The sequence below is a fragment of the Scyliorhinus canicula genome, chromosome 9 (assembly GCF_902713615.1).
Source record: "Scyliorhinus canicula chromosome 9, sScyCan1.1, whole genome shotgun sequence".
Classification (NCBI taxonomy): domain Eukaryota; kingdom Metazoa; phylum Chordata; class Chondrichthyes; order Carcharhiniformes; family Scyliorhinidae; genus Scyliorhinus; species Scyliorhinus canicula.
The window spans coordinates 159315989-159342469 of record NC_052154.1 but is presented as its reverse complement, the minus strand read 5'-3'; the positions used below and the strand labels follow the sequence as shown (position 1 = coordinate 159342469).

At 47.3% G+C, this 26481-nt stretch overlaps 1 protein-coding gene across 1 annotated transcript in view; it reads left to right on the top strand.

Annotated features, from left to right (window-relative positions):
* Nucleotides 1-26481, top strand: part of LOC119971842 — a 54901-nt gene that overhangs the window by 14573 nt on the left and 13847 nt on the right. The window contains exons 4-7 of the mRNA XM_038808051.1: nt 9458-9574; nt 10911-11345; nt 18876-19253; nt 20331-20642. Coding sequence (XP_038663979.1) covers nt 9458-9574; nt 10911-11345; nt 18876-19253; nt 20331-20642 — 1242 coding nt within the window. The remainder of the gene's footprint in view (nt 1-9457; nt 9575-10910; nt 11346-18875; nt 19254-20330; nt 20643-26481) is intronic.

Here is a 26481-nt window from a genome sequence, read left to right as displayed (position 1 = left end):
CTCAAAAACCTCCAAGCATCTACCCCTCCCATCTGATTCATAAACCCCCTCAGCACCGTGGCCACCGCAGGCCTCTTGCCTGTCTTAGACCTCGAACGATCCAGAGCTGGGTCCAGCACCGTATTGAAATCCTCTCCCAAAATCAAGTCCCCCGACTCCAGGTCCGGAATCCGGCTCAACATTCGCCGCGTGAAACCTGCATCATCCCAATTGGGGCGTACACATTAACCAGAACCACCCGCTCCCCTTAAAGTCTACCACTCACCATTACGTATCTACCTTCACTGTCCGCCACCACACTCGACGCCACAAACGACAATCTTACCAACTAAAATCACCACCCCTCGATTCTTCGCGTCTAGCCCCGAGTGGAACGCCTACCCAACCTCAGCCTCACCTGATCCGCCACCTTAAGGTGCGTCTCCTGGAGCATGGCTACGTCCGCTCCCAGCCCCTTGAAGTGTGCCGGGACCGCTTCACCGGCCCATTCAGCCCCCTCACGTTCCAAGTGACCAGCCGAATCGGAGGGTCCTCCCCCGCCATCTGCGCCGGTCAGCCATGACTGTCCCTCGGCTCACCACGTGCCCACAAAACCCCCCAGGCCCGTTCCCCATGGTGGCAGATCCTCCTCCCAACTCCCCCCATCACCAGCAGTTCCCCTTCAGCCCCTCCAGCAGCAGCCCGGTCCCCCCCCCTCCCCCCTCCCAGAATCCGCAAGTTCGTCCAACGGGAGCGATTCTCCATCTTCTCCAGCCTCGCTTGCCATTTATTGTGGAGCGCCTCGTGCGACTCCACCTTCACTGCCAGGCCTAGGATTTCGTCCCTCGCTCTCCGAGGCCTTTTGCCGTAGCTCCTGGATCTCGACACCCTAGGCCGTCTGAGTCGCCATGAGCTTGTCCAGCGAGGCCTTAAACGGTTCCAGCAGCTCAGCCTTCAGCTCTCTGAAGCAGCGCTGAAGCTGCTCCTGCGCCCACTGCTGACACGCTGCCGGTTCCCCGCCCGCCGCCATCTTGTTTCTCCTGCCTCACACCTTTTTCTGCTCCAAAGCCGATTTTTTTTTTTTAAACCGCTCCGCTCCTGGTCCAGTCCATCCACCGGTGGAAGAGCGCCGTGGCTGTGTTCCCACACCGGGAAAAGTCCAACCAGCACCACAACGGGCCCTTAAAAGAGCCCAAAAGACCGAAAATAGCAGGAGCTACCGAATGTGCGGTTTAGCTCCGCATCACCGCAACTGGAAGTCGTTGTAAAACTTCTTACTGTGCTCACCCCAGTCTAACGCCGGCATCTCCACATGTTTTTTTGATTAGAAGTGCCCAAGAAGTCTGTGAATAACATCTGAAGGACAGGCTCTTGTGCTCATCCTAGCCAAAATCAATGAAAGGTTTTAGGTCAGGTGGACTCCATAATACATTTTGGAGTTGTTAAACCCTGGCCCATAACACCATGGAGATGTTTACCTCCGGTTCAAACTCCAATGTGGGCAAGAGCATCACGTTCAGATGCCTCCTAATGTTGGCCGCCAATTACCGAGCCTTAACAAATCCCGTCTAATCCTCAGGAATTAACTCCGGTAGGCACCTCTCCAAACGAGTTGGCAACAGCTTTGTGTCTGCATTCAACAGAGTGAGAGGCTGATATGACCCACACTTCATTAGATCTTTATTTCTACTTCCGTATTAAGGAAATGGAAACCTGCATCAGTGTGGCTGGCAGTATCCCCTGAGACAGTGAATTGTTGAGCATGTAAGCATGTCCAACAGATGTGGCGTCAGTTCTGTTGCAAATCTTCAATAATATTCCACCGGGAATCCATCTGGGCCCGGTGCCTTCCCAGACTACCTCGAAGATATACTTCATCATTTCTCCAGCCCACGCGGTGCCTCCAGGTCCTGCACTCTTTCTCTAAGCACCGGAAAGTCCAACCCATCCCAAGAACTCTGTCAAATTGGTGTCTTCCTCCGGAGAATCCGACCTGTACAACCCCTGGTAAATGGTTAGCCTTCTCTCCATACTCGTAAAAAGCCCCCCTTGCATGCCAAAGCTGTCTAATTGCTTTCCCGTCAACACCAACCTAAACTTCACCTGTAGCTTCTTCCTCTCTGCCACCAACTCTACTGTTGGGGTATCAGTGTATTGATGGTCCACTGCCAGATGATATATCTTTTATTTGTTCATGGGATGCAGGCATCGCAGACTGGGCCAGCATTTATTGCCCATCCCTAATTGCTCTTGAGGACGCATTTAAGAGTCAATCTGGAGTTACATGTAGGCCAGGCCAGGTAAAGGATGGCAGATTTGATTCCCAAAAGGACATTAGTGAACTAGATGATATTTTACAACAATTGATCATGGCTTCATGGTCATCAATAGACTTTTAATTCCAGATTTTTATTCAATTCAAATTTCACCATCTACCGTGGCAGGATTTTGAACCTGGGGTCCCAGAGCATTACTCTGGGTCTTTGGGTTTACTAGTCCAGTGACAATGCCAATGCCTCCCCACAATAGGCTCCATCAATCCCTGCCACTCTACCCTCCCTGACTTGTTCCTGTGAGATTTAATCAAAATTAACTCTTCCTTAATAACCACCTTTAATGCCTCCCAGAGCGTGGAAGATGAGAACTCCTCATTCTTTAGCTCCAATTAACGTAAGCTATCCTCTTACAAGTACCCTTAAATGTGAGCAATATCCAGCCTCCATAGGGCCGCTGAGCACAGCTCTCCTCCAAACACAAAGCCACATAGTGCGCAGCATGATCAGATATGACGAACTCCAATTACTCTGTCCCCACCACCCTCGAGAGCAACGACGTACTCACGACAAAGACGTCAATGCGGGAGTAGACTCTGTGTACATCTGAAAAGAAGGGAACAAACTCTTTCTCACTCGGGTATTAGAATCTCCACTAGTCCGACTCCCCCCATTGCTCTATAAACACTCGTCGCTCCTTCGTCACCCCAGATGCCTTCGTGTACGGCCTCTCTACCCCCGCCTTCTCCCCCAATGATCAACTGATGTGAATCCAGGTCAGGGATGACTGCCAACACCCTCTTAGTAAAATTTGTGTACTGCCAGTATACATTCACCAAACCTGGAGTCCCCCCAACACCCCATTCCCCCTGAATCTGCCATTATATTACCACTGCAAAAACCACCATCCTATTAATCAGAACCATAGTTCCCACTTGTGCATGCATCAAAGCTCAAATGGAATACCTGTAACATCCACCTCTTCCTCAGCCTTGTCTGATCCCAATTAACTGGCCCATTTAGACCCGTTACGTTCCATGTGACGAGCCTGGTTGGGGGTCACTGCTGACCTCCCCACATATTTATCGGCCATATCGCAACCACAAGGAAGACTGACATGGCCCCACCTCTCCTCTCCCTGGCTCGACGCCCACCCAAGATGGCTGCCACCACCCCCTCATACCAGTATCGCAGCAAAGAGATCTTCATTAGCAACCCGCCACCCCCCCCCCCCCCCCCCCCCCCCCCCCCGCAAACCCACTCCTCTCCCATCGGCCTGTCCCCTCCCCACCCACCCCACCCACCCCACCCCAAACAAAGAAACCCAACCACCTCCGGCTCGTTACCTCAATGAACAAAGAAAACAAAGTGCCCCCCCGTCCCGTCCCGTCCCCCCCCCAGAATACCAGCCGCGGCTCCCTCCCCACTTTTCTGTTAGCAGGGTGACCCCCACCTGGGGAAAACGCAAGTTATAGATTCAGTTATTCCACAAACAGTTGACCCGCAGGCGGGCCGGGTACACCACTCCGGACCTCACTCTGCTCTTATAAAGAGCCACCTTGACCTTATTGAACCCCGTTCGCCTTTTCGCCCCAATTCTGCTCCAACTTCCTGGTAAATTCTGACTGTGTGATCCCTCCCATCTGCATTCTCGTGTTTCCTTTGTCCACCTCAAGACCTTTTCCTTGCCCAAGTACCTGTGGAGTCGCACTGTGATCGCCTGTGGCAGCTCCCCAGATCTGGGTTTCTGTCGTAATGACCGGTGGGCACGATCCGCTTTGTGAAAACCTCTTCCACCACCAGCTTCCCGAACGTCTTTGCCACATAGTCCGGGGTATTTGTGCCTTCTATGGCCTCCAGCAGCCCAACAATCCTCAAATTTTGGCATCGGGAATGACACTCCAGGTGGTCGGCCTTGGCTGTTAATGTTTACTGCCCCTCCCCAACAACAGCACCTCTGTTTCCAAGGAGGCGATCCGATCATCATGGTCTGAGATCATCTCTTCCACCTTCTGGATCCTTAAACCCTGCATCTCCAAATGTTGTTCCAACCTGTCCCGAGCTGCCCAAATAGGCTCAGTCACCTTTGGCAGATCGCCCGCGACCACCAGGCTCTGTGTCCGAAGCCAACATTTTCACCAGCCCCTCAGTTGTCTACAGAGGGCCAGAACAATGCAGAGACCTCTGCCATTTTCTCCCCTCCTGCTCCAACCAGGCCTTCAGAGTCTGAAGAGGATCCCTTACTCGACTTATTCCTCGTGTTGTAGCCTGCAGATAGCCCACTCCAGAGGAAGAACCCAAACTCATCACTATTTCACTGCTCTACCTGAACAGCCCCTGTTAAACTGGCAAAAAGGGATTAAAAACTGCATCCCCAAGCAGGAGTCACCTTAGAACATAGAACAGTACAGCACAGAACAGGCCCTTCGGCCCTCGATGTTGTGCCGAGCAATGATCACCCTACTTAAACCCACGTAACCCGTATCCCAACAATCCTCCCATTAACCTTACACTACGGGCAATTTTAGCATGGCCAATCCACCTAACCCGCACATCTTTGGACTGTGGGAGGAAACCGGAGCACCCGGAGGAAACCCACGCACACACAGGGAGGACGTGCAGACTCCACACAGACAGTGACCCAGCTGGGAATCGAACCTGGGACCCTGGAGCTGTGAAGCATTGATGCTAACCACCATGCTACCGTGAGGCCCCTCATGTGCTCTCACTTCATGGCCGCCACTGGAAGTCCAATAAATTTCAATCTTAGTAAATCTTAGCCTCAGTTAATACTAGGCTATTTAAAAAAGGGTTTCAGTTGAGGGGAACCCTCGAGTGATGCTTATGTAAATACAGCCCTTGGGGGAGACGGACATGCCTGTCCCTGCCTCCGGCAGTGCCAGGGGGCAGTGCCAGAGTTGGGTTCTCTGGGCAGCACCATGGAATGGGGGTTTGTGGGCTGAAGATTATGACGGGTGGGAGGATGCTAACAATGCCCCTGATTAGTGATTGTGGGATTTATGGGGGAGAACCCAGGGTACTTTTGTCGTTGTGGGGAGGAGTGTGGAGAACCTCCAATACTTCCGGGGTTGTGGGGATGGGTATGGTTGCCCCGATGGTTGTGGTGGGGGTGGGGAGAGTTTATTTTTTTGCACAGATTGGGGCGCCCTTTATTGATGGCGTCCTGATCTCTGCTGGCTCTTATCAGGCCTCGCCCGAGCGACAGCGTAAAGCCAGCCCTCAGCTTTTCTGTGAAAATATGGTCTGAAAACTCGGCTGTGCGCCTGGAGAGAGACACCAATTTTCAGTCAGGGCGTGACACCTTTGTCTCGAAAAACAATAAATGGTAACAAATGGCCTAAATGGTTAAAACGAAGTTTGAAGGCAAAGCCTTCAGTCCAAGTGTGATGTCTGAAGATAAGCTCTTGAATTTGTCAGATGGTTGGGTCTCTTACTGTGCTATCAGTACTCGTGGGGCCCTGGAAACCTCTTTTTAAAAAAGAAACACTGAAAACAGAACCCATTTTAGCTCCTTTCAGAAGGCCAAAGGGTTAATATGTCTGCAAATGTCTCTAATATCTGTAAAATTAGGAAGTTAAATTTCAGTAATGTCAAAAATATGTGAATTTAGGAGTATGGAAGTTGTGTGTTGAATTTTTAAAGCAGCTGTCAGGAGAAATAATTTACTTCCCTGCTTGTTTTTCCAAGGGCTGAAGCAAATCATTCTCAAATGCGCACAATTGCGTCTTTAACTTTTTATTTTGAACAGATCTCTGATCAGAACATCCAAACTCCATTTTTTAAAAAAATTGTTTTTTTTTCACTTTGCCCCAACTTAGGCAGGCTTTGAAACATTTTAAATTTGATATCTCAACATTTTCTTGGAAGTTTCTCACCCAAGATTATTTTTTTTCGGTACAACTTTAAAGTTAAAGACAAAAACAGTTAAAAAGACAACACTATAATCATACAGACCAACATTAGAGAAGAAACATCCGGCGCAATCTAACCCAAAAAAAGGGTCTGTTCTGGGCGGGGTCTGTTATGTAATGGCACTTTTTTTTGGGCCTCAATGGGAAACACCCTAGTTTGTATTTCCTGCACTGAGGAACTCAAAACAACATCTGATATGTGGCAGGCTTTCGAATGTCAGTTGAGAAGTAATTCCGGACCGGCATGTTCCTGTGAGGAAGAAGGATAAATATGGCAAATTTCAGGAACCTTGGGTGACGAGAGATATTGTGCGTCTCGTCAAAAAGAAAAAGGAGGCATTTGTCAGGGCTAGAAGGCTGAGAACAGACTATGTGGAATATAAGGAATGTAGGAAGGAACTTAAGCAAAGATTCAGCAAGGCTAAAAGGGGTCACGAAAAGTTATTGGCAAATAGGGTTAAGGAAAATCCCAAGGCTTTTTACACGCGCATGAAAATCAAGAGGGTAGCCAGGGAAAGGGTTGGCCCACTGAAGAACAGGTGAGGGAATCTATGTGTGGAGCCAGAGGAAATGGGCGAGGTACTAAATTAATACTTTGCATCAGTGTTCACCAAAGAAAAGGAATTGGTGGATGTTGAGTCTGGAGAAGGGTGTGTAGATAGCCTGGGTCACATTGAGATCCAAAAAGACAAGGTGTTGGGTGTCTTGAAAAATATTATGGTGGGTAAGTCCCCAGGGCCTGATGGGATCTACCCCAGAATACTGAAGAAGGCAAGAGAGGAAATTGCCGAGGCCTTGACAGAAAACTTTGGATCTTCACTGTCTTCAGATGATGTCCCAAAGGACAATGTTGTTCCTTTGTTTAAGAAGGGTAGCAAGGATAATCCAGGGTACTACAGGCCGGCTTAATCCGGTGAGCCTTACATCATTGGTAGGGAAATTACTGGAGAGAATTTTTCGAAACAGGATCTACTCCCTTTTGGAAGCAAGCGGACGTATTAACGAGAGGCAGCACAGTTTTGTGAATGGGAGGTTGTGTCTCACTAACTTGATGAAGAGTTTTTCGAGGAGGCCACAATGATAGTTGATGCAGGTAGGGCAGTGCATGTTGTCTATTTGGACTTCAATAAGGCCTTTGACAAGGTCCCTCATGGCAGACTGGTACAAAAGGTGAAGTCACACGGGATCAGAGGTGAGCTGACAAGATGGATACAGAACTGGCTCGGTCATAGAAGGCAGAGAGTAGCAATGGAAGGGTGCTTTTCTGATTGGAGGGCTGTGACTAGTGGTGTTCTGCAGGGTTCAGTGCTAGGACCTTTGCTGTTCGTAGTATATATAAATGATTTGGAGGAAAATGTAACTGGTCTGATTAGTAAGTTTGCGGAAGACACAAAGGTTGGTGGAGTGGCGAATAGCGATGAGGACTGTCGGAGGATACAGCAGGAATTAGATCATTTGGAGACTTGGGCGGAGAGATGGCAGATGGAGTTTAATCCGGACAAATGTGAGGTAATGCATCCAAGCCATCCCGCACCCAACCTCATAAGGGCAGGGCACCCCCGCACAGGCAAAGTGCATCCGGGCACCTTGGCCCTGGCAGCACTCCAGTGGCATTCACAGTGCCAGGCCCTGATACTAACCAACTGGGGGCCTCCGATCACCGGGGAGACCCCCCCCCCCCTCCAAAAAGTACCTTTCCGCCTTGTCCCCGTTGGTGGGGACCAGTGCTAAACCACGCCTAAGCTCATTTAACTCTGCACCTCTGGGTCCCGCCCATTGTGGGATACTGATCGCGACATCCCGTTAAATCTCGCGAGGCATAACGACCGTTGTGAATCCCGGAAGAGGCCGCTTGCAGGATCTACCAGCTACGCCCCGTCCCGATTCCGGCAGGACGCGGCCGGTAATCGCGCCCATAACCTTTCCCATTTCTCTTTTGTTTACACTTTTCTACTTTGAAACAGTTCTAAAGTTCCTTTGCTCACTATTTAATCAAAGGTGGAAGGAGCAGCCAGTAAAACATATCTTTAATTTGCATTTTCGCATTTCGCCTTTAACTCTGGTTCGCACGCTTTGCTAAGTTCAAATTTGATTTTGAGTCTGCTCTTGCTCCTCCTGTCTTGCTGGGTCCACTTCCACGTTCAGTCAATGGTCATCCTCTATTTCCATCAGTTCCAACATCAGATTCAGTGATCATGTTGCTGAACATCACTAATCTGTTCACAGATATGGCTCTAAAGTTTCTTTGCTTGCTACTTTCTCGATCCTATTTCCACACTGACCTCTCTGTCTTTAACCTTTTATATTGTTTTAATGAAGCTCAAGATCAGCTCCAGCAAGAGCACCGTGACACTCTTTAATCCTTTAACCTTAAAATTGACTTTACTAACTGACTTTACTCCCATTTTCTCTCGTCAGGAGGTACTGGCGATTGTGGTAGATGTGCTTACATTTCCAGGTTAGAAAGTGCTCTATTGGCAGGCAGCCTGCGTCATTGGTGTTAACCTTTTATTCTTTTGCCAGGTTCTTGAGATGTGGACTTTACTCCTTTTTATCAGTTTTCTGTGCTGTAATTCGGTCTGTTTAACCTCCCACAGCCTCAGCTGTTTACATGAACTTTATGTAATGTATAGTCCTAGAATATATCTTTGGCTTCCTTTTGTCTCGTTGTTGGATGTTCCTTTTCAGTATTCATTTGTCACATTCTTTATTTAATGTTTTGGTACAGTTCTGTGATCTCATGAACTTAATAACTCAATAATGGGGTCGGCAGTTGTTTAAAAAATTTTCCCCCATTGCATGACTGCCTGCCTCGACATTGATAATGATTCAGCACCCAAAAAAATAACTTCACTGATCTCTCTCCACTGATATTAATGCTTGTAGCATTTCCTGTTTCAAATTTCTGGTATCTGCCCATTTGTTGTTTACTTTTAATTGATGTGACTTATTGTTGTGCAGTGTACAATGAGTTAAGGAAGCTACGTCACAGTTAACGTATTGTGTCGATTTTAATCCTCAAATTCTAGAGCTCAAGTAAAATCAAATCCTGAAATTATGCAAAGGCTATCTACCATTTGAGGGGTATAGATTAATGTTAAGCAGAACTCTGAGGAACCTTTGACATGAAATGCTAAACTTTCTCAATTAACTTGCTGAATATTTTAGTTTTGATGGTTGAATATAAACCATTGCTTAGGAATAAGTCTCAATTTGCAGATATTGCTCCATTTTTATACTTACAATTGAAATAAATGTTTATTTTATCTACAGAGCCCGAAGTTGTAGTACCAGCAGGGATAATAACTGCATGTGTATTTATTAGCATTCTGGCGTGTACAGCACTCGTTGGCATTGGATTTTTAGTGTATTTGAAGTATCTCAAAAAAGGTAAAATATCTTTCACTTTAGAAATAGAAAAAGTATAAATGATTATTCTTGATCTGCGCCGAGATGGCTCACCTCTGTTGGAGTTTTTAGCTGGTAACTTCCTGGCTCCCCAGCTTTAGTATTTGGGGGGTACCCAAAGATGCGCCTCCTTCGCCATTTCAAAGAAATGGTCCTTAGAGTTATGAGTAACCCTCAGCTTCGCCGGGTAGACCACCCCCAACCGCACACCTCTCTTGTAAAGTGCTGCCTTTGCTCTGTTAAAGGCTGTGCGCCTTCTCGCCCGTTCCACTGTGAAGTCCTGATATATTTGAATACCACTGCCTTCCCACGTGACCTCCGGATTCGCCATGTCAAGACCTTCTCCTTTGTCTAATAGCTGAGAAAACAGACTATCACAGCTCTTAGTGGATCATTTGCCCTTGGCTTCAGCCGGGGTGACGAGTGAGCACTATCTAGCTCAAAGAGGGAGGTATTATCCTCCTCCCCAGCAGTTTTGCAAACATCCCGATAAATACTCTTGTCAGCCTTGAGCCCTTCATCCCCATGATCTGAAGATTCTGCCCCGTGACCTGTTCTCCAGATCCTCTACCTAGGCTCTCAGCCCTATATTACTGTCCTGCACATTAGCTCCTTTTAACAGCATGGCAAGCTAGTCGGTGTGCCGTGAAAATGTCTCCTCCACCCCCTTCAACACCCCACAATGCTCCCCCACCGTCATTCCAAGAGCCTCCTTTATCTGGGCCAGAGTATCTTCCACCGACTGTTTGAGCGTTCCTGTCATCTCCTTACCATGCTGCTCGAAATGCTTAGCAAACTGCCTCTCAAACTGCACTGGCATCACCTCGGCCAGCATATCCACCAAAATGGGTGCGGGTGCAGCCCCACCCGGCGAGCTTGCTCCCACAGAACTCCGCACCATGCCCAGATCTCTGTTCTGTCTGGGTCTAGCTTTTTCTTGGATGATTTGTGAAACACTAGCTTCCTTCATGCATTACTGACCTCTGCTGCTTTGTTTAGTCACCGATCTCTCTGTCTTTCTCTCTCTCTATCATCATTATTGTGACTTGGGAATGCTAATAATATTTGTGGTCAAGGCAAATTTGTTTCAATAAGAAACATGTTATTTGATTTCATTTTACTTATATATATATATATATATATATATATTTATATATATATATATATAAATAATGTGTATGTATGTATGTATATATATATATATACTTATTATTCCAGAAATAATATTCAGTCATAGGATGGATTCATGCTGATTTTTAAAAAAATGACAGATCCTGTAACAAAGAATGGATAAACTGAGAATTATTTTTCTTTTTAGTTCCTCCCAAAGTTTCTGATATTGGTATACCTCCACGGATTGTACATTTGCAAGAGGCTCTTCTGAATTGTCAGATTACTGGGTATAGGCCTGAGAATATTACTGTTCGCTGGTCACTACAAAGAAGACGGGATGAGATACCAAGTCTAATTTTTGAATGGACCTACACACCCGGGGACATGCAGGACCCTGTACCAGAAGACCACCAGACATTTATTTCAACACCTGAATCTCAATTTGATATACAAGATGAATCCTTCAAATTTGAGGTGCCAATTGTTCAGCGCAACAATGACAGTAGCTCCAGTGTGAATTGCAAAGTTATGTTCTGGCCTGATATTTATAAAGATGATGGAGCTATCCTTCAGGTTCACGTTGAACATAGTACTCTTGGAAAGCCAATAATTAAGATGGACACGCTGAAAGTTGAAGGAAGTAAGTGTTAATTACAAGTGATGTCAAGTGAACATAACCAAATAACTCTTATTTTTAAAGAGATATTCATGCACATCTTTTTTGACCCAGATGAAGCTACCTTGTTAAAGAATGGTTTCCAAGGGCAGCAAGGTGGCACAGTGGTTAGCACTGCGGCTTCATGGCGCCTAGATCCTAGATTTGATCCCGGCTCTGGGTCACTGTCCACGTGGAGATTGCACATTCTCCCCGTGTTTCGGGTTTTGCCCCCACAACCCAAAAGATGTGCATGGAAAGTGGAGTGGCCACGCTAAATTGCCCCTTAATTGGAAAAAAATTAATTGGGGATTCTAAATTTATTAAAAAAACAGAATGGTTTCCAGAATTCTTTGGGTAAAATGATCCACCCTTACAATAGTGTAAAACATGTCACTGGCATATTAAACCACAAATAGCTCTGCCCATTATGTATTTAACCTAATTATTCTGTAAATTTTATACTGCCCCCTTTAATGCCACAGCCCTTGTGTTTAGAATTATCTTTGCATTAAGAGCAGTTGTGAAATAGATGCAGCAGGATTGCAACATTTAGAGTGCAGATGCTTTTTTTCTTACCCATCGGTCTGCAATTCACCAATCTTGTGCATTTCCAATAGGGGTTGGCACGTTTCGTTTAGCTGAAGCGCATTTTAAAATAAAAATACAGACCATTATGAACCTCGGGCGGGATTCTCCGACCCCACGCAGGGTCGGAGAATCGGCGGGCAGCGGCGTTATTTCCACTCCCGCAGGGTTTTTAAATCTCCCACCGGCCAAAAACCGGCGTTGTGCAAATCCCGCCGGCAGCCTCTGAAAACAGCTGGCGCCGGCGGGATTTCATTTTTTTTTAAGTGTCCACAAATCTCCGGCCCGGATGGGCCGAAGTCTGGTCACGTCGGCGAAAATCACAGTTGCTTTAAAACGGCGTCAACCATTGATGATGGTTGACGCCGTTCAGTGTCGGGGGGTGGGTTGTGGCATCGGGGGGGGGGGGGTTGCGGCATCGGGGTGGGGGGGTTGCGGCATCGGGGGGGGTGGGTTGCGGCATCGGGGGGGGGTTGCAGCCTCGGGGGGGGGGGGGGTTGCGGCATCGGGGGGGGTGGGTTGCGGCATCGGGGGGGTGGGTTGCGGCATCGGGGGGGTGGGTGGGTTGCGGCATGGGGGGGTGGGTTGCGGCATGGGGGGGTGGGTTGCGGCATCGGGGGGGTGGGTTGCGGCATCGGGGGGTTGCAGCATGGGGGGGGCATGGGGGGGGGTTTGGGGGCAGCGGCGTGCAGAGAGGGGGGGCTACGGATGCCCTGGGCCAACGCACCGTCGCCCCCCCTCTGTACGCCGCTGCCCCCTACCCCAACCACCCCCCCCTCACCACCCCTACCTCCCTCCAACGCCCCTACCCCCCTCCCCACCACCCCTACCCCCCTCCCCACCACCCCTACCCCCCTCCAACGCCGCCCCCCATCTCTCGCAACGCCGCAACCCCCCACCCTCAACGCCGGGTCCCCCCCCTCAACGCCGGTACCCACACCCCGTCCCCCTCCCTCTGAAGGCCGGTACCCACACCCCCCCGCCCCCCCCCCAACGCCGGTACCCACACCCCGTCCCCCTCCCTCTGAAGGGCCGGTACCCACACATCCCCCCCCCCCCCCTCTCTCCTCCTCCCCCCCTCCTTCCTCCTCCCCCCTCCTTCCTCCTCCCCCCCTCCTTCCTCCTCCCCCCCTTCCTTCCTCCTCCCCCCCTCCTTCCTCCTCCTCTTCCTTCCTCCTCCCCCCTCCTTCCTCCTCCCCCCCTCCTTCCTCCTCCCCCCTTCCTTCCTCCTCCCCCCCTCCTTCCTCCTCCTCTTCCTTCCTCCTCCCCCCTCCTTCCTCCTCCCCCCCCTCCTTCCTCCTCCCCCCTTCCTTCCTCCTCCCCCCCTCCTTCCTCCTCCCCCCTTCCTTCCTCCTCCCCCCCCTCCTCCCCCCTCCCCCCTTCCTTCCTCCTCCCCCCCTCCTTCCTCCTCCCCCCCTCCTTCCTCCTCCCCCCCTTCCTTCCTCCTACCCCCCCTCCTTCCTCCGTTAGTGGGGGGGGGTGCGGCGTTAGTGGGGGGTGGGGGGGGGTGCGGCGTTGGGGGGTGGTGGGGAGGGAGGTAGGGGTGGTGAGGGGGGGTTGGGGTAGGGGGCAGCGGCGTACAGAGGGGGGGGGGGCGACGGTGCGTTGGCCCCGGGCATCCGTCGCCCCCCCTCTCTGCACGCCGCTGGCCGCAACCCCCCCATGCCACAACCCCCCCCATGCCGCAACCCCCCCCCATGCCGCAACCCCCCCATGCCGCAACCCCCCCCATGCCGCAACCCCCCCCATGCCGCAAACCCCCCCATGCCGCAACCCCCCCCCCCATGCCGCAACCCCCCCCCCATGCCGCAACCCCCCCCCCCATGCCGCAACCCCCCCCATGCCGCAACCCCCCCCATGCCGCAACCCCCCCCAATGCCGCAACCCCCCCCCATGCCGCAACCCCCCCCCCCCCCAAATGCCGGGTCTCCCCCCCCCCCAAATGCCGGGTCTCCCCCCCCCCCCCAAATGCCGGGTCTCCCCCCCCCCCCCCCCCAAAATGCCGGGTCTCCCTCCCCCCCCCCCCCCCAAATGCCGGGTCTCCCTCCCCCCCCCCCCCCGAATGCCGGGTCTCTCCCCCCCCCCCCCGAATGCCGGGTCTCTCCCCCCCCCCCCAAATGCCGGGTCTCTCCCCCCCCCCAAATGCCGGGTCTCTTCCCCCCCCCCCAAATGCCGGGTCTCTTCCCCCCCCCCCCCCCCCAAATGCCGGGTCTGTGTCTCTCCTCCTCCTCCTCCAAAAAACGCCGGGTCTCACCACTTCCGCAGCTGGTGAAACTGACGCGTATCGCGTCAGTCAGCTGCTGGCCCCTCCGGGAACGGAGATTGCCAGCTTAAAAGAAGGCCCCGACGCCGGAGTGATTAACACCGATTTTTCTCACCGGAAACCCGCGTTACGACGGGCAACGGAGAATCCCGACCCTCAAGTCCATGGAATAAAGGCATAGGCATTCCTTTAGAGGGAACAGTTGTTTATTGAGGACCTCGGCGGCACGGTAGCACAGTGGTTAGCACTGTTGCTTCACAGCTCCAGGGTCCCAGGTTCGATTCCCAGCTTGGGTCACTGTCTGTGCGTAGTCTGCGCGTTCTCCCTGTGTCTGCTTCGGTTTCCTCCCACAAGTCCTGAAAGATGTGCTGTTTGGTAATTTGGACATTCTGAAGTCTCCCTCAGATGCTGGAATATGCGAGTAGGGGATTTTCGCAGTAACTTCATTGCAGTGTTAATGTAAGCCTACTTGTGACAATAAAGATACTTATTAATATTTTTCACATATTTGATGTTGTAAAAAATAATTTGCTTTAATCTCTTATTAATTGCTTTAATACCACCTTGTATTTAGGTTCAGCAAAAATCCAGTTCCTACATGGGCAGCACGGTAGCATGGTGGTTAGCATAAATGCTTCACAGCTCTAGGGTCCCAGGTTCGATTCCCGGCTGGGTCACTGTCTGTGCGGAGTCTGCACGTCCTCCCCGTGTGTGCGTGGGTTTCCTCCGGGTGCTCCAGTTTCCTCCCACAGTCCAAAGATGTGCGGGTTAGGTGGATTGGCCATGATAAATTGCCCGTAGTGTCCTTAAAAAAGTAAGGTTGGGTTACGGGTATAGGATGGATATGTGGGGTTGAGTAGGGTGATCATTGCTCGGCACAACATCGAGGGCCGAAGGGCCTGTTCTGTGCTGTACTGTTCTATGTTCTATGTTCTATCCCTGGGATAGATGATAAGTTACTTTTGCTTTCAAAATTAAATCTTAATGCTTCATAGATCTTAAATATGCCTTCAACTTTGTCAATTATTTCCTGGAGAATCATAGCGGCATGTTTCTTTTAGAGTAGAATTGCAGCTATTTTTTTCCCCAACTATTGATTTTAATGATAAAAGACCGATTTTAAGGCCATTTAATTTGTTTTACCCATGCTGGAAACATTAATGGTCGCACCCACAAAACCTAATTCTCCAGCCAAAAGCATCCGTATAGGGATAGGGTGGAGGTGTTGACCTTGGGTAGGGTGCTCTTTCCAAGAGCCGGTGCAGACTCGATGGGCCGAATGGCCTCCTTCTGCACTGTAAATTCTGTGATAACCATGTTATACGTGGGCCACTCAGTTTATTACCGCGACAGTGAGGTTTTTTTTTTTGTTAAAATAATTATTTGAAGACATAAGGTGAAGCCCAATTAACTTTTTTATTTTTTAGAATAATTTCTAAAGATGCCATTTTGAAAGCTGACAGCACAAAAGCGCTGATGAAGCAAATGAATGGCGCAATAGGAAGATTTTGTTGCTCTCGATTTGTAATGTTCCTGACTTAATTTTTTGGTGTTATTTTTCATGTTAATTCCAACAAACTGCAGAAGGTTGGGAGCTGAAAATTAGATGTTAATTAGCCGCATGTGGCCCTGGAGCTGGAGCTGGGGGTTGCCAATCTCTGATTTAGACGGATGAAGTAGTTGTGCAGGTTTTATGTCTTAGTGTCATTTACATCAAAGGTTATATGAAAGAAAATTTTAACTCAGTCGCAATTCTGTGACTGAAAATTTAAACTCCGTCGCAAATATGTGCCAGGTTTGCTCATTTTCCTTTCTGAATTGATGGTCCTCATCAATTCAGAAAGGAAAATGAGCAAACCTGGCACATATTTGCGACTGAGTTTAAATTTTCACAGTCACAGAATTGCGACTGAGTTAAAATTTTCTTTCATATAACCTTTGATGTAAATGACACTAAGACATAAAACCTGCACAAGTACTTCATCCGTCTAAAAGAAGAGCAAGCGAGAAGCGAAGGGGCTTTTGGTTGCAGATCTGACCATTATTGATTTTGGAAATTTTCTTTATGCATTTTGGAGCCATTTTTAGGAGCTACTTTTTATTTACTATGTTGTCATTTTAACAGACTGCCTCATGTGCTATTTTTTTTTTAATCAACTGATAAATAAAATAAATCATGACCAGGGATAAATAGGAACCAAATCATAATACTGTATAGACCATGGCACATCATCTTGCAAATGGTCAAAAACACCCATCTCAAGGTTAGCAGGAATCCGTTCTAGCATTATATCCTCTATAAAAAGAGAAGTTGCAGGCACCTTGCAACGTGCATGTGGCAGTCCTAACGGTTGACCGGATCAACAGTCCATTCCGTTATGACACCTGCTCTTGATTCCAGTATTGAATGTGGTACCCACAAATGCAAACAATTTCCTTTCATACTGGATTGCATAGCGCAGCTTCCCCATGTCGCCACACTGCTTCACCTTGCAAAGTAAGGTGGGTGTGGGAGGACACTGATGGCTGACCTGTGCCCAGACTGAAACCTCATTCTATGTGAAGCAAGTGACTAAGATCGTCTTTCCACGGATTATCGAATGATCCATTAGAGGTGTTCTACAAGGCTTTCAGTTGTGTACTAGAACTTGATTGTTCTGCAGAGGTGTGGGTTTATATGTGAGACAGTGAAAGAAGTGTAACAGTGAGAGAGGACATTCATATGCACGAAGGGACTTTGGAGTCCTTGCTCACGATTCTCTAAAGGTTAATGTGCAGGTTCAGTCAGCAGTTAAGGCAATGTTAGCATTCATGTCAAGAGGGCTAGTATACAAGACCAGGGTTGTACTTCTGAGGCTGTAAGACTCTGGTCAGACCCTATTTGGAGTATTGAGAGCAGTTTTGGGCCCCGTACCTAAGGAAGGATGTGCTGGTCTTGGAAAGGGCCCAAAGGAGGTTCACAAAAATGATCCCTGGAATGAAGAACTTGTCATCTGAGCAAGGGTTGAGGACCCTGGGTCTGTACTCGTTGGAGTTTAGAAGGATGAGCGGGGATCTTATTGAAACTTGCAGGATACTGCGAGGCCTGGATAAAGTGGACGTGGAGAGGATGTTTCCTCTTGTAGGAAAATCTAGAACCAGAGGACACCATCTCAGACTAAAAAGACGATCCTTTAAAACAGAGATGAGGAGGAATTTCTTCAGCCAGAGGGTGCTGAATCTGTGGAACTCTGCCGCAGAAGGCTGTGGAGGCCAAATCACAAGGGTGTCTTTAAGACAGAGATGGGCTTTTGATTAATAAGGGGATCAGAGGTTACGGGAAGAAGGGAGGAGAATGAGGATGAGAAAATATCAGCCATGATTGAATGGCGGAGCAGACTTGATGGACTGTGGCCTAATTCTGCTCCTATATCTTATGGTCTTATAGAACATTACAGTGCAGTACAGGCCCTTCGGCCCTCGATGTTGCGCCGGCCTGTGAAACCCCTCTAAAGTCCATCTGCACTATTCCCTTATCGTCCATATGCCTTTCCAATGACCATTTGAATGTGTTTAGTGTTGGCGAGTCCACTACTGTTGCAGGCAGGGCATTCCATGCCCGTACTACTCTCTGAGTAAAGAACCTACCTCTGACATCTGTTCTATATCTATCGCCCCTCAATTTAAAGCTATGTCCCCTTGTGCTGGACATCACGATCCGCGGAAAAAGGCTCTCAATGTCCACCCTATCTAATCCTCTGATCATCTTGTCTGCCTCAAAAGTCACCTCTTAACCTTCTTCTCTCTAACGAAAACAGCCTCAAGTCCTTCAGCCTTTCCTCGTAAGATCTTTCCTCCATACCAGGCAACATCCTTGTAAATCTCCTCTGTACCCTTTCCAATGCTTATAGTCTAGAACTTGGCATGGATGAGCAAGGCAATGCTTTGTGACTTGCTGTTTAGCAAATAGATGATACTTTGGGATCAATTAGCTCGCACGACCCGTTAAAGTTTAGGATCTTAGCCCACATTTGTTGTCTGATCCTGCAGATTAATTCTTGCTCTTTTCCCCTAAATTTGTAAAGCTTAAAATTTTAAAAACTTAATTTCAGAACTTTGCACAATTATTTGTTATTTGGCCATTTCCTTTAAGTGGGTACATCCTTTTAAATTTGAGCCTAAAGAACTATACAGTTGTGATATCGAGTATGGTCTCCCATAGTCCGGTTTCCTCCCACAGTCCAAAGATGTGCAGGTTAGGTGGATTGGCTATGCTAAATTGCCCCTTAGTGCCTACAAAGTTAGGTGGGGTTACGGGGATAGGGTGGAGGCATGGGCTTAAGTTGGGTGCTCTTTCCAAGGGCCGGTGCAGACACGATGGGCCGAATAGCCTCCTTCTGCACTGTAAGTTCTATGATAGTTAGATGTTCTGAATAAGACTGAAGTTATGTTCCTGGCTGTTTTGTCAATTGGCCTCGCCGAATGCTACAAGTCTGCCAACACACAGTTTGAACCTTGTGCTGCAGCATTTCTTTGTCAGGATTGTAGAAGTGCCCATTGTACTTGATATATATTTGATGGGGTAATGGGTTTTATAAAATCTCTGGTTTAAGATAGTCTGTATTCTGTTTGTTTGAGAACTTTCAAAGCATAATTCTATTTTTCCCTTTTTCATAAAAACAAAGTTGAACCGAGGATGACTGAAATAGTGATACCTCCTCGTATTATTCATGAAGAAGTGCTCGCTGTGACCTGCCCAATTAATGGATTCAAACCCAGACCACTGGCCATCACTTGGTACAAACAGAAGGACAATATAACAAAAGAAATTGTGAAACTTCACCCGGAAAGAGCAGATTTCGTTGAAGGGAGTGAAACGGAGCAACCAAAATATGTCCACAGTATAACTGAGCTGGAATATGAAGACAAGACGCACAGTGTCGCCAGTGTTTTGCATTTTATACCAACCATTAAGGAAGACAATGAAGCAGTATATATTTGTGAAGTAAAACATCCAGCCACGGATTCAGTAACAAGTAAAGAGGTTAATTTAAATATAAAAGGTATTGTCAGCATTTCTCCATTTTATTTAAGATTTTCTACAAATTTAGCTACAATGTTTAAGTTCTTTCAAAATCAGCATAGAATCAATAATTGCAATGCACTTTTAAAGAGGTTAAAATAATACTGGGTTGGATAAGTCATTGATTATCAGCAAGATTGATGATCTAATATTGCTGGTATTGCAATCCGAGAACTCATTGTTCCTTGAGATGCGACAAGGTTTATAAGATCTTGGATAAGGTGGTAGGTTGTTCCTTAAGATGTGATCAGGTTTATAAGATCTTGGATAAGGTGGTAGGTGGAACAACCTGGAATAGTGAAATATTTCACCCTGAGGGAGAGAAAGACTTTTGCTATAATAGTGAAGCACTTCTCATAGGCCACCTTTCTGCAGTAAAATAATGAAGTGAAGAAAATTGAAAGTTGTGACCAAGTTTGGTTATTCAATAGTGAATCCATATTTGCATTGATTTTAATTTATTCAACAATTGTCTAAAATTCGGAACTGATCTGTTTCAACTTCAAATTATGCTGAATTTGATATCAGACTGACTTGGGCAGGCGTTACTTTCTCCTGACTTGTTTGCACTTTCCTAGTCTCCAATTTCTCTTGTGCTTGTTGTGGTGTCTTCATAGAGGTGTAATCAGTCAGAGAATCGGGTATTGGGAGGGCAAGGAGAATCTTGAAAGAGCAGAAGGAGATGGAGAGGTGGAGGAGTTTCAAAGCCTACGGACCAGCACTGCAAAGTTTGAATATACTTCCTCGTCGAGGTACATTTGAGAAATGGCCAGGGAATGATAACTAATGGGCCTATCCAGTGCTAGAATAGATAAGTAGCCATTTGTTTTTCCTTTGCTTTGTTGCATTGTGTGAAGCAGTGGCCATGTAGATGCATAATTAAAATTGTACGTTTGTATCACAGTAGCCGAGCTGAAGTCGGTATCTGTTTAACAATTAGTGATTATCTGCTCCCTTTTAATGATTCGATCTAAAATCAGTTTTGAAAAATTGCTGCGGTCTGTTTCACTATTGCTCATTCCTATCAAAATTCTACAATTTTCTCATTTTTCCTCAGCTATCCCAAAATGTGATGACATAAAACTGTCACCAGACATTCCAATTGTAGATGAACAGGCATATGCATCTTGTAGAATACATTCCTTCTTTCCAAAAGATCTTACAGTTATTTGGAGGAAGGGTGACATCGTATTGGAGGAAATGAATGCTGATTCTGAAGCGGCCTTTGGAAAGGATGGCCTTTGTTATTTTACAAGCCATTTGAAATTCATTCCTGTTCGGGAAGACTTTGGGAAAATATTAACTTGTGAATTTCGACATGCAAGTATCAGAGATTGTGGAAAGACTACTTGTTCACTGACTCCATTGGGTAAGTAAGATATTTTATTTTTGTTAATATATTATTTTCAAACATTCTAGTCTTCATCAGAGAACGGCAGCACTATATACAATGGATTTTGTTAACCTTTTGCAAAAAGAAAAGGAACTTGGTGAAATGGATAACATACTGGGCTCATGCACTATTTTAATCCCTGGATTGTGATACAATATCAGCCAGATTGTTCAAATAAAAATCTAATTTTCCTTGTTGGCTGCAGTCTTCTGTGAAATAAAATTGAGACGGTCCAGTCAGTTTCTAGTTGACAAAAGTGTAAAATTACCCCTTAAAATTCATGACAAAAATGGGAATGTAGAGGCAATGCCAGAATGAATATCGTAGCAAGCAGAAAAGTTCATACTGATGCCGAGGAGCTGGTTTAGCACAGGGCTAAATCGCTGGCTTTTAAAGCAGACGGTTCAATTCCCATACCAGCCTCCCCGAGCAGGCGCTGGAATGTGGCGACTAGGGGCTTTTCACAGTAACTTCATTTGAAGCCTACTTGTGACAATAAGCGATTTTCATTTCATTTCATTTCATTACTGCAGTTGAAGCTGGAGCTACAATCCTTGGCAGATTGAATGGGTTTTATTCATAAACTGGATTTACTAGACTTTGACTTGGGAATATTTGGTATTGACACCAGAGACTAAGTTGGGAAAAACAATTTCACCCTTCGGACTGACCGCTTTCATCTTGAAGGCTGTCATTCCAAAAGTAAAACTCACACTTAGTCTCTAAACATCCTTTAAGACCCTAAGACATATAAGCAGAATTAGGCTACTCGGCCCATTGAGTCTGCTCTGCCATTCAATCATGGCTGATATTTTTCTCATCCCCCGTTCTCCTTCTCCCCATAATCTCTGATCCCCTTATTAGTCAAGAACCTATCTATCTCTGTTTTAAAGACACTCTGATTTGGCCTCCACAGCCCTCTGCGGCAGAGTTCCACAAATTCACCAATCTCTGGCTGAAAATATTTCTCCTCATTTCTGTTTTAAAGGATCGTCCCTTTAATCTGAGATGGTGTCCTCTGGTTCTAGATTTTCCTACAAGTGGAAACATCCTCTCCATGTCCACTCTATCCAGGCCTCGCAGTATCCTGTAAGTTTCAATAAGACCCCCCCCATCCTTCTAAAATCCGAGTACAGACCCAGAGTCCTCAAATGTTCCTCATACGACAAGCTCTTCATTCCAAGGATCATACTTTTGGACCCCATCTGGACCCTTTCCAAGGCCAGCACATCCTTCCTTGGAAATGTTCCCAAATCTGATCACAATACTCTAATTGGGGTCTGACCAGAGCCCTGTATAGCCTCAGAAGTACACCCCTGGTCTTGTATTCTAGCCCTCTTGACATGAATGCTAACATTGCATTTGCCTTCCTAACTGCCAACTGAACATGCACGTTAACCTTAAGAGAATCGCGAACAAGGACTCCCAAGTCCCTTTGTGTTTCTGATTTCCTAAGCATTTCCTCATTTAGAAAATAGTCTATGCCTACATTCCACCTTCCAAAGTGCAAAACCTCACACTTTCCACATTGTATTCCATCTGCCACTTCTTTGCCCACTGTCCTAACCTGTCTAAGTCCTTCTGCAGCCCCCTGCTTCCTCAATACTACTTGTCCCTCTACGGATCTTTGTATCATCTGCAAACTTAGCACCAGTGCCTTCAGTTTCTTCTTCCAGATCATTAATGTACATTGTGAAAAGTTGTGGTCCCAGCACAGACCCCTGAGGCAAAACCACTAGTCACTGGCTGCCATCCTGAAAACGAACCTTTTATCCCCACTCTCTGCCAGTCAGCCAATCCTCTATCCATGCCAGGATCTTACCCTTAACACCATGGGCTTTTAACTTATTTAACAGTCGCCTATGCGACACTTTGTCAAAGGCCTTCTGGAAATCTAAATTAATCACGATCACTGGTTCCCCTTTGTCTAACTTCCTTGTTACCTCCTCAAATAACTCTTAACAGATTTGTCAGACATGACTTCTCCTTGACGAAGGCATGCTGACTCAGTCCTATTTCATCATGCACTTCCAAGTACTCCACAATCTCATCTTTAATGATGGCCCCTAAAATCGTACCAATGACCAAAGTCAGGCTAACAGGCCTATAATTTCCCGTCTTCTACCTCCCTCCCTCCCTTAAACAACGGTGTTACATTAGCCATTTTCCAGTCCTCTGGGACCCTTCCTGCCTCTAGTGATTCCTGAAAGATCACCACCAATGCTTCCACAGTCTCTCAGCTATCTCTTTTAGAACCCTGGGGTGTAGTTTTTCACAGACTCTGCATTCTTCTCCCTACTTGCTTTTCCACCTATCATTGTATTGTCAGCAAATTTGCCTGCAACGCAATCGGTCCCTTCATCCAAGCCATTAAGAGGTTGTAAATGCAGCACTGATCTGTGTAGCAGCCTGCTGCTGCCAACCTGAAAATAACTCGCATATTCCGACTATTTGCTGCTGATCTCTGTCCATGTTGATATATCAGTTCTGATCTGTGTGGTAGCCGTTTGTGTGTCACCTTATTGGCAAATCCAAATGCATTATGTCTACTCCACTCCCTTTGTCCACTTTGCTCCATATACCCTCGAAGAATGTAGCACATTTATCACACATAATTTCCCTTTAATAAAACTATAATCAACCTGTTTTCCTTAATGTCCTGCTACTACTTCCTTAATAATGAATTCCAACTTTTTCTTAATGATAGATGTCAGACTAACTGGACAATTGTTTCCTACTTTCTGCTTCCCTTTCTTGAATTAGGGGTTTTTCAATTCACAGACTTTTCCAGAAGCAGAATTTTACGTCCACCCCCACCCCCGGGGGGTTCTGAGGCCGGGTGAATGTAAAACTCCACCCCAACCCAGGTGCAATTTCACAATTAGGTGGGCAGACTCGGGTGGGAAACCTGCCCTTTCCCAAGAGGCCACTGAAGGGCCTTTCCCTGCCCAGCGTCAATTATAGGCTGGATCATAGGGTGGGAAATCGGAAAAGAAACAATTCTCCACCTTGGACGGGAAATGGGGAGGGGGGCTCATTTGAAGGCCCCTACAGATTTGGGGCCTCTCCTTGCCTCCGGAAACTGGGTGTTACGGCCCCCCTCCCCCACCTGTCGACCTATCCCCCGATGCCACGGTTGCCCCTTCCAACCCCCCAGGGCACCCCTACCCTACCGCCCCTAGGGTTCACCGTAAGAAACGTCCCGGATCTCCGTTCCAGACAGAACACTGATTACACATTGCTAGATCTAAAATAACCCATTCCTTGGTTTTACAACATAGTTTTCTGAGAAACTGTCCTGAATCGACCATCTGAAGTCCTGAAGGCTATTTTTGCTAACTTGATTTGTCTAACCTATATTAAAATTAAAGTTGCGCATGATTATTTCAGAATCTTTTCTTGCACATCCCTATTGTGTCTTGATTGATACTCCTGAGCTAAAATATAGATCAAGTTAAGCAGCACCTGGGAAGAGAAAATAGTGCTTCTTAGAAGGTCACAAGTGGGGATGTTTGCGGATGACTGCACAATGTTCAGCACTATTCGCGACTACTCAGATAATGAAACACCATGTCCAAATGCAGCAAGACCTGGACAATATCCAGGCTTGGGCTGACAAGTGGCAAGTTTCATTCCCGCTGCACAAGTGCCAGACAATGACCATCTCCTACAAGAGAGGATCTTTGACATTCAATTGCATTATCATCATTGAATCCCCCACAATCAACATCCTGGGGTTACCATTGATCAGAAACTGAACTGGACTCGTCACATTAATACTGTGGCTGTCAGGGCAGGTCAAAAGCTAGGAATCCTACAGCGAGCAATTCCCCTCTTGACCGCCCCCCCCCCCCCCCCCCCCAAAAAAAAAGCCTGTCCACCATCTACAAGGCGCAAGTAAGGAGTTTAATGGAATACTTTCCAGTTGCCAGGGTGAGTGCAACTCCAGCCACACAAGAAGGTGGGCGCCATCCTGGAAAAAGCAGCCCACTTGATTGCTCCTCCTTCCACAAACATTCACACCTTCCACTACTGACAAACAGTGGAAGCTGTGTGTACCATCTACAAGATGCACCGCAGTAACTCACCAAGGTTCCTTGGACAGCACCTTCCAAACCCATTACCATCTAGAAGGACAAGAGCAGCAGATACCTGGGACTCTCACCACCTGGAGGTTCCCCTCCAAGTCACTCAACAAATGACTTAGAAATATATTGCCATTCCTTCACTGTCACTGGGGCAACATCCTGGAATTCCCTCCCTAACAGCACAGTGGGTAGACCTACACCTCAAGGACTGCAGCGGTTCAAGAAGTCAACTCACCAACACATTTTGAAGGGCAACTAGGGATGGGCAATAAATGCTAGTCTGGCCAGCTATGCCCTCATCAGGGCAGCACGGTGGCACAGTGGGTAGCACTGCTGTCTCATGGCACCGAGGTCCCAGGTTTGATCCTGGCTCTGGGTCACTGCCGTTTGGAGTTTGCACATTCTCCCCGTGTTTGTGTGGGTTTCGCCCCCACAACCCAAAGATGTGCAGGGTAGGTGGATTGGCCAGGCTAAATTGCCCCTTAATTGAAAAAAATATATTGGGCACTCTAAATTTAATTTAAAAAAGAAACAAAAACAGCTATGCCCACACCCTGTAAATGAATTAAAAAGAAGAACTAAGAACAAAGAAAATTACAGCACAGGAACAGGCCCTTCGGCCCTCCCAGCCTGCGCCGATCCAGATCCTTTATCTAAAACTGTTGCCTATTTTCCAAGGTCTACTTCCCTCTGTTCCCCACCCATTCATATATCTGTCCAGATGCATCTTAAATGATGCTATCGTACCCGCCTCTACCACCTCCGCTGGCAAAGCTTTCTAGGCACCCACCACCCTCTGCATTAAAAACTTTCCACGCACATCTCCCTTAAACTTTTCCCCTCTCACCTTGAAATTGTGACCCCTTGTAATTGACACCCACACTCTTGGAAAAAGCTTGTTGCTATCCACCCTGTCCATACCTCTCATAATTTTGTAGACCTCAATCAGGTCTCCCCTCAACCTCCGTCTTTCCAATGAAAACAATCCTAATCTACTCAACATTTCTTCATAGCTAGCACCCTCCATACCAGGCAACATCCTGGTGAACCTCCTCTGCACCCTCTCCAAAGCATCCACACCCTTCTGGTAATGTGGCGACCAGAATTGCACGCAGTATTCCAAATGTGGCCTAACCAAAGTCCGATACAAATTTAACATGACCTGCCGACTCTTGTACTCAATACCCCGTCCGATGAAGGCAAGCATGCAGTATGCCTTCTTGACCACTCTATCGACCTGCGTTGCCACCTTCAGGGTACAATGGACCTGAACTTCTAGATCTCTCTGTACATCAATTTTCCCCAGGACTCTTCCATTGACCATATAGTCTGCTCTTGAGTTAGATCTTCCAAAATGCATCACCTCGCATTTGCCTGGATTGAACTCCATCTGCCATTTCTCTGCCCAACTCTCCAATCTATCTATATTTTGCTGTATTCTCTGACAGTACGCCTCGCTATCTGCAGCTCCACCAATCTTAGTAGAGAGAGTAAAGGACTACTTCGGCAATTAAAAGGAGAGAAAGAATCATAGAATTTACAGTGCTGAATGAGGCCATTCGGCCCATCGAGTCTGCACCAGACCTTGGAAAGAGCAGCCTACAAGCCCACGCCTCCACCTTATTCCCAAAGCCCAGTATCCCCACCTAACCTTTTGGACCCTAAGGGACAATTTAGCATGGCCAATCCACCTAACCTGCACATCTTTGGACTATGGGAGGAAACCG